This window comes from Eptatretus burgeri, chromosome 3, assembly GCF_056783735.1.
Source record: "Eptatretus burgeri isolate ZD-2024b chromosome 3, Ebu_testis_v1, whole genome shotgun sequence".
In the NCBI taxonomy this organism is placed as follows: Eukaryota; Metazoa; Chordata; class Myxini; order Myxiniformes; family Myxinidae; genus Eptatretus; species Eptatretus burgeri.
The window spans coordinates 89,175,665-89,189,969 of NC_140963.1; the positions used below are offsets into that span (position 1 = coordinate 89,175,665).

Here is a 14,305-nt window from a genome sequence, read left to right on the forward strand (position 1 = left end):
GGCCAAGTCAGAACCTGTTGCCCTGCCCAAAGCCATGAAATATGATGAAATTCTGCAATTGCCCCAGAAGAGAAATATTTTACAAGCATTTGTTATGAGTTGATGAAAGTTACTCACAATAAAGGTGCAGTCATCACTTTCTCGACTCTCAATGTTTTTGTCACACGTTGCTAATAATAATAATATTATGAGTGTGATCCTTTTGTGCTGCATAGCAACCAGAATTATATTTTTACAATTCAAAGCATGCACCACGATGAAACACATAATTTTTGTGAACAACAAAATCTTATGATGAGCATCGCGTTATGTCTGTCAATGAATAACTATAAATTTATTCAAAATGAAATGCATATTCATTCAAAGTGTTCTCATCCGCACGGTTGCTGAGAATGTCGTATGCCTGGGCGACTTGGAGGAACTTGTTGATAGGTCCTAGTTCTGAGTAATGCTGAGGATGAAAGTTCAAGGCAAGAACACGAAATCTGCAGACAAGTAGAGAATATATTAATTGCTTTTTGGTCAACCAGTCTTCCCAATGGCCCTCATGCAAGACATCATGGGCTCATGTGACTCCCTTCTTAATAACATGTGTCCACTAGTCAAGATACCATACTGACAGGGGTCTCTGAGCAGGCCAAGCATTATGCTATTTATCACCACACATCTCATCCTAATTAGACTGAGCAAGCCAGAGACGTATGACAGTGTTTAGGTGTACAGCGTTTAATAGCTGCAGCCAATGCTTCAAACAGGCTTTCCCAATCACCAAATGAGGGACCATGACGACCTGAATTCACCCGAGACCAGGGATATTAAATTGTAATAATGAACGGGGGGTGGGAAACACAAGAAACAATGCACAATGAACAAGTACGACACTTGGAAAAGCGCATACCTCCACCAGGCTGAACAGTTTAAGCTTTGTATCCCACCGATAGACTGGATCTCAAACCGGACCTAAACCAACATCAAATTGGCTTGTTCTTGTCACTGAACCAACTCATCCACCTAGTTTTGTCATAACTCGTCCATCTCTCAATTTTGTGAAGAATTACTATAAAAAATATTTTTTTAATTCTCGTATTTGGATTCGGATCTTCACCAAAATTGAATCAATTCGTCCTTGTCACACACCCAACCTGTCCACCAAATTTCGTCTGAATCCGTTCACAATTTTTTGAGATATCCTGTTCACAAACAGACAGACAGGCATGGATGAAAACACAACCTCTGTCCACCTTTGGTGGCAGATGTAATTGTCATCAGATCCTATGGCCAGACCATCATTCTCATTCACCACAAACCATGAGCTGGAAAGATGGCTTTGAGGTACGTACACCCTCCTTTTAGCTGTCCAGAATGGGTTCGAATCCAGACCCAGCTATAAACAGCCATTCTGGTGCTTCGCAGGCAGATCAAAGGAGACATCAATGCGTGTACTGTCCGTCCGATGGACGGTAACCCGAACGACCCATCTCCCAACATTTGGAGTTGGTGGATGTTAAAGAGTCTCCTTCGTGAAGAGTATGCGAACTAAAACCGACACCCTGACAAGATTCCAAATTCCTGCTCTAGCCTACAAGGGGTACTGTACCAGCAGCACAACCATGCTTCCACCAATGATGCAACCAGCAGCCACAGGCTGCATATGAGATGAATGAAACGATAAAACATTTCCCCTTCAAATGAAACTGTCAAGGAATTTTCATCAGGTCTCATGGCCATAAAATCATTCTCATTTACCACAGATTACATGGCCATACAATCATTCTCATTTACCACAGATTACATGGCCATACAATCATTCTCATTTACCACAGATTACATGGCCATACAATAATTCTCATTTACCACAGAATACATGGCGATACAAACATTCTCATTTACCACAGATTACATGGCCATACAATAATTCTCATTTACCAGAGAATCAATGGCCATACAATCACTCTCATTTACCACAGATTACATGGCCATACAATCATTCTCATTTACCACAGATTACATGGCCATACAAACATTCTCATTTACCACAGATTACATGGTCATACAATAATTCTCATTTACCACAGAATCAATGGCCATACAATCACTCTCATTTACCACAGATTACATGGCCATACAATCATTCTCATTTACCACAGATTACATGGCCATACAATCATTCTCATTTACCACAGATTACATGGCCATACAATCATTCTCATTTACCACAGAATCAATGGCCATACAATCATTCTCATTTACCACAGATTACATGGCCATACAATCACTCTCATTTACCACAGATTACATGGCCATACAATAATTCTCATTTACCACAGATTACATGGCGATACAATCATTCTCATTTACCACAGATTACATGGCGATACAATCATTCTCATTTACTACAGATTACATGGCCATACAAACATTCTCATTTACCACAGAATCAATGGCCATACAATCATTCTCATTTACCACAGATTACATGGCGATACAATCATTCTCATTTACCACAGATTACATGGCGATACAATCATTCTCATTTACCACAGATTACATGGCGATACAATCACTCTCATTTACCACAGATTACATGACCATACAATCATTCTCATTTACCACAGAATCAATGGCCATACAATCATTCTCATTTACCACAGAATCAATGGCCATACAATCATTCTCATTTACCACAGTTTACATGGCCATACAATCACTCTCATTTACCACAGATTACATGGCCATACAATAATTCTCATTTACCACAGATTACATGGCGATACAATCATTCTCATTTACCACAGATTACATGGCGATACAATCATTCTCATTTATTACAGATTACATGGCCATACAATCACTCTCATTTACCACAGATTACATGGCCATACAAACATTCTCATTTACCACAGATTACATGGCGATACAATCATTCTCATTTACCACAGATTACATGGCGATAAAATCACTCTCATTTACCACAGATTACATGGCGATACAATCACTCTCATTTACTACAGATTACATGGCGATACAATCATTCTCATTTACCACAGATTACATGGCCATACAATCATTCTCATTTACCACAGAATACATGACCAGACAATCATTCTCATTTACCACAGAATACATGGCGATACAATCATTCTCATTTAATACAGATTACATGGCCATACAATCATTCTCATTTACCACAGATTACATGGCCATACAATCATTCTCATTTACCACAGATTACATGGCGATACAATCATTCTCATTTACCACAGATTACATGGCGATACAATCATACTCATTTACCACAGATTACATGGCGATACAATCATTCTCATTTACCACAGATTACATGGCCATACAATCATTCTCATTTACCACAGATTACATGGAGATACAATCATACTCATTTACCACAGAATACATGACCAGACAATCATTCTCATTTACCACAGAATACATGGCGATACAATCATTCTCATTTAATACAGATTACATGGCCATACAATCATTCTCATTTACCACAGATTACATGGCCATACAATCATTCTCATTTACCACAGATTACATGGCGATACAATCATTCTCATTTACCACAGATTACATGGCGATACAATCATACTCATTTACCACAGATTACATGGCCATACAATCATTCTCATTTACCACAGATTACATGGCGATACAATCATACTCATTTACCACAGATTACATGGCCATACAATCATTCTCATTTACCACAGAATACATGGCGATACAATCATTCTCATTTACCACAGATTACATGGCCATACAATCATTCTCATTTACCACAGAATACATGGCGATACAATCACTCTCATTTACCACAGATTACATGGCGATACAATCATTCTCATTTACCACAGATTACATGGCGATACAATCATACTCATTTACCACAGATTACATGGCCATACAATCATTCTCATTTACCACAGATTACATGGCGATACAATCATACTCATTTACCACAGATTACATGGCGATACAATCATTCTCATTTACCACAGATTACATGGCCATACAATCATTCTCATTTACCACAGATTACATGGCGATACAATCATACTCATTTACCACAGATTACATGGCCATACAATCATTCTCATTTACCACAGAATACATGGCGATACAATCATTCTCATTTACCACAGATTACATGGCCATACAATCATTCTCATTTACCACAGATTACATGGCCATACAATCATTCTCATTTACCACAGATTACATGGCCATACAATCATTCTCATTTACCACAGATTACATGGCGATACAATCATACTCATTTACCATAGAATACATGACCAGACAATCATTCTCATTTACCACAGAATACATGGCGATACAATCATTCTCATTTAATACAGATTACATGGCCATACAATCATTCTCATTTACCACAGATTACATGGCCATACAATCATTCTCATTTACCACAGATTACATGGCGATACAATCACTCTCATTTACCACAGATTACATGGCGATACAATCATTCTCATTTAATACAGATTACATGGCCATACAATCATACTCATTTACCACAGAATACATGACCAGACAATCATTCTCATTTACCACAGATTACATGGCGATACAATCATACTCATTTACCACAGATTACATGGCGATACAATCATACTCATTTACCACAGATTACATGGCGATACAATCATACTCATTTACCACAGATTACATGGCGATACAATCATACTCATTTACCACAGATTACATGGCCATACAATCATTCTCATTTACCACAGATTACATGGCCAAACAATCATTCTCAGTTACCACAGATTACATGGCCATACAATCATTCTCATTTACCACAGATTACATGGCGATACAATCATACTCATTTACCACAGATTACATGGCGATACAATCATTCTCATTTACCACAGATTACATGGCGATACAATCATACTCATTTACCACAGATTACATGGCCATACAATCATTCTCATTTACCACAGAATACATGGCGATACAATCATTCTCATTTACCACAGATTACATGGCGATACAATCATACTCATTTACCACAGATTACATGGCCATACAATCATTCTCATTTACCACAGATTACATGGCGATACAATCATACTCATTTACCACAGATTACATGGCCATACAATCATTCTCATTTACCACAGATTACATAGCCATACAATCATTCTCATTTACCACAGATTACATGGCCATACAATCATTCTCATTTACCACAGATTACATGGCGATACAATCATACTCATTTACCACAGATTACATGGCGATACAATCATTCTCATTTACCACAGATTACATGGCGATACAATCATACTCATTTACCACAGATTACATGGCGATACAATCATACTCATTTACCACAGATTACATGGCGATACAATCTTACTCATTCACCACAGATTACATGGCGATACAATCATTCTCATTTACCACAGATTACATGGCCATACAATCATTCTCATTTACCACAGATTACATGGCGATACAATCATACTCATTTACCACAGATTACATGGCCATACAATCATTCTCATTTACCACAGATTACATGGCCATACAATCATTCTCATTTACCACAGATTACATGGCCATACAATCATTCTCATTTACCACAGATTACATGGCGATACAATCATACTCATTTACCACAGATTACATGGCGATACAATCATTCTCATTTACCACAGATTACATGGCGATACAATCATACTCATTTACCACAGATTACATGGCCATACAATCACTCTCATTTACCACAGAATACATGACCATACAATCATTCTCATTTACCACAGATTACATGGCCATACAATCATTCTCATTTACCACAGAATACATGGCGATACAATCATTCTCATTTACCACAGATTACATGGCGATACAATCATACTCATTTACCACAGATTACATGGCCATACAATCATTCTCATTTACCACAGAATACATGGCGATACAATCATTCTCATTTCCCACAGATTACATGGCCATACAATCATTCTCATTTACCACAGATTACATGGCGATACAATCATTCTCATTTACCACAGATTACATGGCGATACAATCATTCTCATTTACCACAGATTACATGGCCATACAATCATTCTCATTTACCACAGATTACATGGCCATACAATCATTCTCATTTACCACAGATTACATGGCCATACAATCATACTCATTTACCACAGATTACATGGCCATACAATCATTCTCATTTACCACAGATTGCATGGCCATACAATCATTCTCATTTACCACAGATTACATGGCCATACAATCACTCTCATTTACCACAGATTACATGGCCATACAATCATTCTCATTTACCACAGATTACATGGCCATACAATCATTCTCATTTACCACAGATTACATGAGCGATACAATGGCGATACAATCATTTACCACATTACATACAATCATTCTCATTTACCACAGATTACATGACCGATACATTACAGCAATCATTCTCATTTACCACAGATTACATGGCGATACAGATTACACACACAATCAGATTACATGCGCCATACAATCATTCTCATTTACCACAGATTACATGGCCATACAATCATTCTCATTTACCACAGATTACATGGCATACAATCATTCTCATTTACCACAGATTACATATCATATCATTCTCATTTACCACAGATTACATGGCGATACAATCATTCTCATTTACCACCGATTACATGGCGATACAATCATTCTCATTTACCACAGATTACATGACCATACAATCATTCTCATTTTCCAAAGATTACATGGCCATAAAATCATTCTCATTTACTACAGATTACATGGCGATACAATCATTCTCATTTACCACAGATTACATCGCGATACAATCATTCTCATTTACCACAGATTACATGACCATACAATCATTCTCATTTACCACAGATTACATGACCATACAATCATTCTCATTTACTACAGATTACATGGCGATACAATCATTCTCATTTACCACAGATTACATGGCCATACAATCATTCTCATTTACCACAGATTACATGGCGATACAATCATTCTCATTTACCACAGATTACATGGCGATACAATCATTCTCATTTACCACAGATTACATGGCCATACAATCATTCTCATTTACCACAGATTACATGGCGATACAATCATTCTCATTTACCACAGATTACATGGCGATACAATCATTCTCATTTACCACAGATTACATGGCCATACAATCATTCTCATTTACCACAGATTACATGGCGATACAATCATTCTCATTTACCACAGATTACATGGCGATACAATCATTCTCATTTACCACAGATTACATGGCCATACAATCATTCTCATTTACCACAGATTACATGGCGATACAATCATTCTCATTTACCACAGATTACATGGCCATACAATCATTCTCATTTACCACAGATTACATGGCGATACAATCATTCTCATTTACCACAGATTACATGGCCATACAATCATTCTCATTTACCACAGATTACATGGCCATACAATCATTCTCATTTACCACAGATTACATGGCGATACAATCATACTCATTTACCACAGATTACATGGCCATACAATCATTCTCATTTACCACAGATTACATGGCGATACAATCATACTCATTTACCACAGATTACATGGCCATACAATCATTCTCATTTACCACAGATTACATGGCCATACAATCACTCTCATTTACCACAGATTACATGGCCATACAATCATTCTCATTTACCACAGATTACATGGCGATACAATCATTCTCATTTACCACAGATTACATGGCCATACAATCATTCTCATTTACCACAGATTACATGGCGATACAATCACTCTCATTCACCACAGATTACATGGCGATACAATCATTCTCATTTACCACAGATTACATGGCGATACAATCATTCTCATTTACCACAGATTACATGGCCATACAATCATTCTCATTTTCCAAAGATTACATGGCGATACAATCATTCTCATTTACCACAGAATACATGACCATACAATCATTCTCATTTACCACAAATTACATGGCCATACAATCATTCTCATTTACCACAGATTACATGGCCATACAATCATTCTCATTTACCACAGATTACATGGCCATACAATCATTCTCATTTACCACAGATTACATGGCGATACAATCATACTCATTTACCACAGATTACATGGCGATACAATCATTCTCATTTACCACAGATTACATGGCGATACAATCATACTCATTTACCACAGATTACATGGCCATACAATCATTCTCATTTACCACAGAATACATGGCGATACAATCATTCTCATTTACCACAGATTACATGGCCATACAATCATTCTCATTTACCACAGATTACATGGCCATACAATCATTCTCATTTACCACAGATTACATGGCCATACAATCATTCTCATTTACCACAGATTACATGGCGATACAATCATTTACCACAGATCTCATTTACCACAGATTACATGGCGATACAATCACTCACTTACATTCATTTACACAGATTACATGGCGATACAATCACCATACAATCAGATTACTCAATCATTCTCATTTACCACAGATTACATGGCCATACAATGATTACATGGCCATACAATCATTCATTTACCACAGATTACATGGCGATACAATCAACTCATTTACCACAGATTACATGGCCATACAATCATTCTCATTTACCACAGAATACATGACCATACAATCATTCTCATTTACCACAGATTACATGGCCATACAATCATTCTCATTTACCACAGATTACATGGCCATACAATCATTCTCATTTACCACAGATTACATGGCCATACAATCATTCTCATTTACCACAGATTACATGGCGATACAATCATACTCATTTACCACAGATTACATGGCCATACAATCATTCTCATTTTCCACAGATTACATGGCCATACAATCATTCTCATTTACCACAGATTACATGGCCATACAATCATTCTCATTTACCACAGATTACATGGCGATACAATCACTCTCATTTACCACAGATTACATGGCGATACAATCATTCTCATTTACCACAGATTACATGGCCATACAATCATTCTCATTTACCACAGATTACATGGCCATACAATCATTCTCATTTACCACAGATTACATGGCGATACAATCATTCTCATTTACCACAGATTACATGGCCATACAATCATTCTCATTTACCACAGATTACATGGCCATACAATCATTCTCATTTACCACAGATTACATGGCGATACAATCATTCTCATTTACCACAGATTACATGGCCATACAATCATTCTCATTTACCACAGATTACATGGCCATACAATCATTCTCATTTACCACAGATTACATGGCGATACAATCATTCTCATTTACCACAGATTACATGGCCATACAATCATTCTCATTTACCACAGATTACATGGCCATACAATCATTCTCATTTACCACAGATTACATGGCGATACAATCATACTCATTTACCACAGATTACATGGCCATACAATCATTCTCATTTACCACAGATTACATGGCCATACAATCATTCTCATTTACCACAGATTACATGGCCATACAATCATTCTCATTTACCACAGATTACATGGCGATACAATCATTCTCATTTACCACAGATTACATGGCGATACAATCATTCTCATTTACCACAGATTACATGGCCATACAATCATTCTCATTTACCACAGATTACATGGCCATACAATCATTCTCATTTACCACAGATTACATGGCCATACAATCATTCTCATTTACCACAGATTACATGGCCATACAATCATTCTCATTTACCACAGATTACATGGCCATACAATCATACTCATTTACCACAGATTACATGGCCATACAATCATTCTCATTTACCACAGATTGCATGGCCATACAATCATTCTCATTTACCACAGATTACATGGCCATACAATCACTCTCATTTACCACAGATTACATGGCCATACAATCATTCTCATTTACCACAGATTACATGGCGATACAATCATTCTCATTTACCACAGATTACATGGCCATACAATCATTCTCATTTACCACAGATTACATGGCGATACAATCACTCTCATTCACCACAGATTACATGGCCATACAATCACTCTCATTTACCACAGATTACATGGCGATACAATCATTCTCATTTACCACAGATTACATGGCCATACAATCATTCTCATTTACCACAGATTACATGGCGATACAATCATTCTCATTTACCACAGATTACATGGCGATACAATCATTCTCATTTACCACAGATTACATGGGCGATACAATCGATACAATCATTCTCATTTACCACAGATTACATGGATACAATCATTCTCATTTACCACAGATTACATGGCGATACAATCAGATTACATATACAATCATTCTCATTTACCACAGATTACATGGCGATACAATCATACTCATTTACCACAGATTACATGGCCATACAATCATTCTCATTTACCACAGATTACATGGCCATACAATCATTCTCATTTACCACAGATTACATGGCCATACAATCATTCTCATTTACCACAGATTACATGGCGATACAATCATACTCATTTACCACAGATTACATGGCGATACAATCATTCTCATTTACCACAGAATACATGACCATACAATCATTCTCATTTACCACAGATTACATGGCGATACAATCATTCTCATTTACCACAGATTACATGGCCATACAATCATTCTCATTTACCACAGATTACATGGCGATACAATCATACTCATTTACCACAGATTACATGGCCATACAATCATTCTCATTTACCACAGATTACATGGCCATACAATCATTCTCATTTACCACAGATTACATGGCGATACAATCATTCTCATTTACCACAGATTACATGGCGATACAATCATTCTCATTTACCACAGATTACATGGCCATACAATCATTCTCATTTACCACAGATTACATGGCCATACAATCATTCTCATTTACCACAGATTACATGGCCATACAATCATTCTCATTTACCACAGATTACATGGCCATACAATCATTCTCATTTACCACAGATTACATGGCGATACAATCATTCTCATTTACCACAGATTACATGGCCATACAATCATTCTCATTTACCACAGATTACATGGCGATACAATCATTCTCATTTACCACAGATTACATGGCGATACAATCATTCTCATTTACCACAGATTACATGGCCATACAATCATTCTCATTTTCCAAAGATTACATGGCGATACAATCATTCTCATTTACCACAGAATACATGACCATACAATCATTCTCATTTACCACAAATTACATGGCGATACAATCACTCTCATTTACCACAGATTACATGGCCATAAAATCATTCTCATTTACCACAGAATACATGACCATACAATCATTCTCATTTACCACAGATTACATGACCATACAATCATTCTCATTTACCACAGATTACATGGCCATACAATCACTCTCATTTACCACAGATTACATGGCGATACAATCATTCTCATTTTCCAAAGATTACATGGCCATAAAATCATTCTCATTTACCACAGAATACATGACCATACAATCATTCTCATTTACCACAGATTACATGACCATACAATCATTCTCATTTACCACAGATTACATGGCCATACAATCACTCTCATTTACCACAGATTACATGGCGATACAATCACTCTCATTTACCACAGATTACATGACCATACAATCATTCTCATTTACTACAGATTACATGGCGATACAATCATTCTCATTTGCCACAGATTACATGATCATACAATCATTCTCATTTACCACAGATTACATGGCCATACAATCATTCTCATTTACCACAGATTACATGGCCATACAATCATTCTCATTTACCACAGATTACATGGCGATACAATCATTCTCATTTACCACAGATTACATGGCGATACAATCACTCTCATTTACCACAGATTACATGACCATACAATCATTCTCATTTACTACAGATTACATGGCGATACAATCATTCTCATTTTCCAAAGATTACATGGCCATAAAATCATTCTCATTTACCACAGATTACATGACCATACAATCATTCTCATTTACCACAGATTATATGGCGATACAATCACTCTCATTTACCACAGATTACATGGCGATACAATCACTCTCATTTACCACAGATTACACGGCGATACAATCACTCTCATTTACCACAGATTACATGGCGATACAATCACTCTCATTTACCACAGATTACATGACCATACAATCATTCTCATTTACCACAGATTACATGGCGATACAATCATTCTCATTTTCCAAAGATTACATGGCCATAAAATCATTCTCATTTACCACAGAATACATGACCATACAATCATTCTCATTTACCACAGAATACATGACCATACAATCATTCTCATTTACCACAGATTACATGGCCATACAATCACTCTCATTTACCACAGATTACATGGCGATACAATCACTCTCATTTACCACAGATTACATGACCATACAATCATTCTCATTTACTACAGATTACATGGCGATACAATCATTCTCATTTGCCACAGATTACATGGCCATACAATCATTCTCATTTACCACAGATTACATGGCGATACAATCATTCTCATTTACCACAGATTACATGGCCATACAATCATTCTCATTTACCACAGATTACATGGCCATACAATCATTCTCATTTACCACAGATTACATGGCGATACAATCACTCTCATTTACCACAGATTACATGACCATACAATCATTCTCATTTACCACAGATTACATGGCGATACAATCATTCTCATTTACCACAGAATACATGACCATACAATCATTCTCATTTACCACAGATTACATGGCGATACAATCATTCTCATTTTCCAAAGATTACATGGCCATAAAATCATTCTCATTTACCACAGATTACATGACCATACAATCATTCTCATTTACCACAGATTACATGGCGATACAATCACTCTCATTTACCACAGATTACATGACCATACAATCATTCTCATTTACCACAGAATACATGACCATACAATCATTCTCATTTACCACAGATTACATGGCGATACAATCATTCTCATTTTCCAAAGATTACATGGCCATAAAATCATTCTCATTTACCACAGATTACATGACCATACAATCATTCTCATTTACCACAGATTACATGGCGATACAATCACTCTCATTTACCACAGATTACATGACCATAAAATCATTCTCATTTACCACAGATTACATGACCATACAATCATTCTCATTTACCACAGATTACATGGCGATACAATCACTCTCATTTACCACAAATTACATGGCCATACAATCATTCTCATTTACCACAGATTACATGGCCAGACAATCACTCTCATTTACCACAGATTACATGGCCATACAATCACTCTCATTTACCACAGATTACATGGCCATACAATCATTCTCATTTACCACAGATTACATGGCGATACAATCATTCTCATTTACCACAGATTACATGGCGATACAATCACTCTCATTTACCACAGATTACATGACCATACAATCATTCTCATTTACCACAGATTACATGACCATACAATCATTCTCATTTCCTACAGATTACATGGCGATACAATCATTCTCATTTACCACAGATTACATGGCGATACAATCATTCTCATTTACCACAGATTACATGATCATACAATCATTCTCATTTACCACAGATTACATGACCATACAATCATTCTCATTTACCACAGATTACATGGTGATACAATCATTCTCATTTACCACAGATTACATGATCATACAATCATTCTCATTTACCACAGATTACATGACCATACAATCATTCTCATTTACCAGAGATTACATGACCAGACAATCATAATCATTTCCCAGATTACATGATCATACAATCATTCTCATTTACCACAGAGGGTGTTTACGCTTCTGTTCAAATTTTCTCTCCACCATTCACTTACGCCCGCTTCACGTCGTCATCCGAGGCATTCCGCGTCAATCCCAGGACGACATACGGATCTTCCATTGCTCGAACGGCTTCAAAACTGCAAACACATTCGCGCGCTTTTCCCGTTATTCTTTTCTCCAACTTTCTTGATTTGTAAGGAAACGTTAACTGAAGCAAAAAACAATTATCAAGAGCTGCACTCCAAATAATTGCTTGGAGATCAAAATGTCTAAACAGGAGAAAAAGAAAACGAAGGGTTTACTTGAGAATACCATGCACACCTTTACTCATCAACCACCATTAACGG

At 36.7% G+C, this 14,305-nt stretch overlaps 1 protein-coding gene across 1 annotated transcript in view; it reads right to left on the minus strand.

Moving 5' to 3' along the window:
- Positions 1-14,304, minus strand: part of LOC147030406 (dnaJ homolog subfamily B member 13-like) — an 83,347-nt gene extending 69,043 nt beyond the window's left edge. The window contains exons 1-3 of the mRNA XM_085872183.1: positions 14,261-14,304; positions 14,012-14,095; positions 382-485 (exon numbers count right to left, since the gene is read on the minus strand). Coding sequence (XP_085728309.1) covers positions 382-485; positions 14,012-14,095; positions 14,261-14,289 — 217 coding nt within the window. The 5' untranslated portion in view covers positions 14,290-14,304. The remainder of the gene's footprint in view (positions 1-381; positions 486-14,011; positions 14,096-14,260) is intronic.
- Position 14,305: the final 1 nt, after the last annotated feature.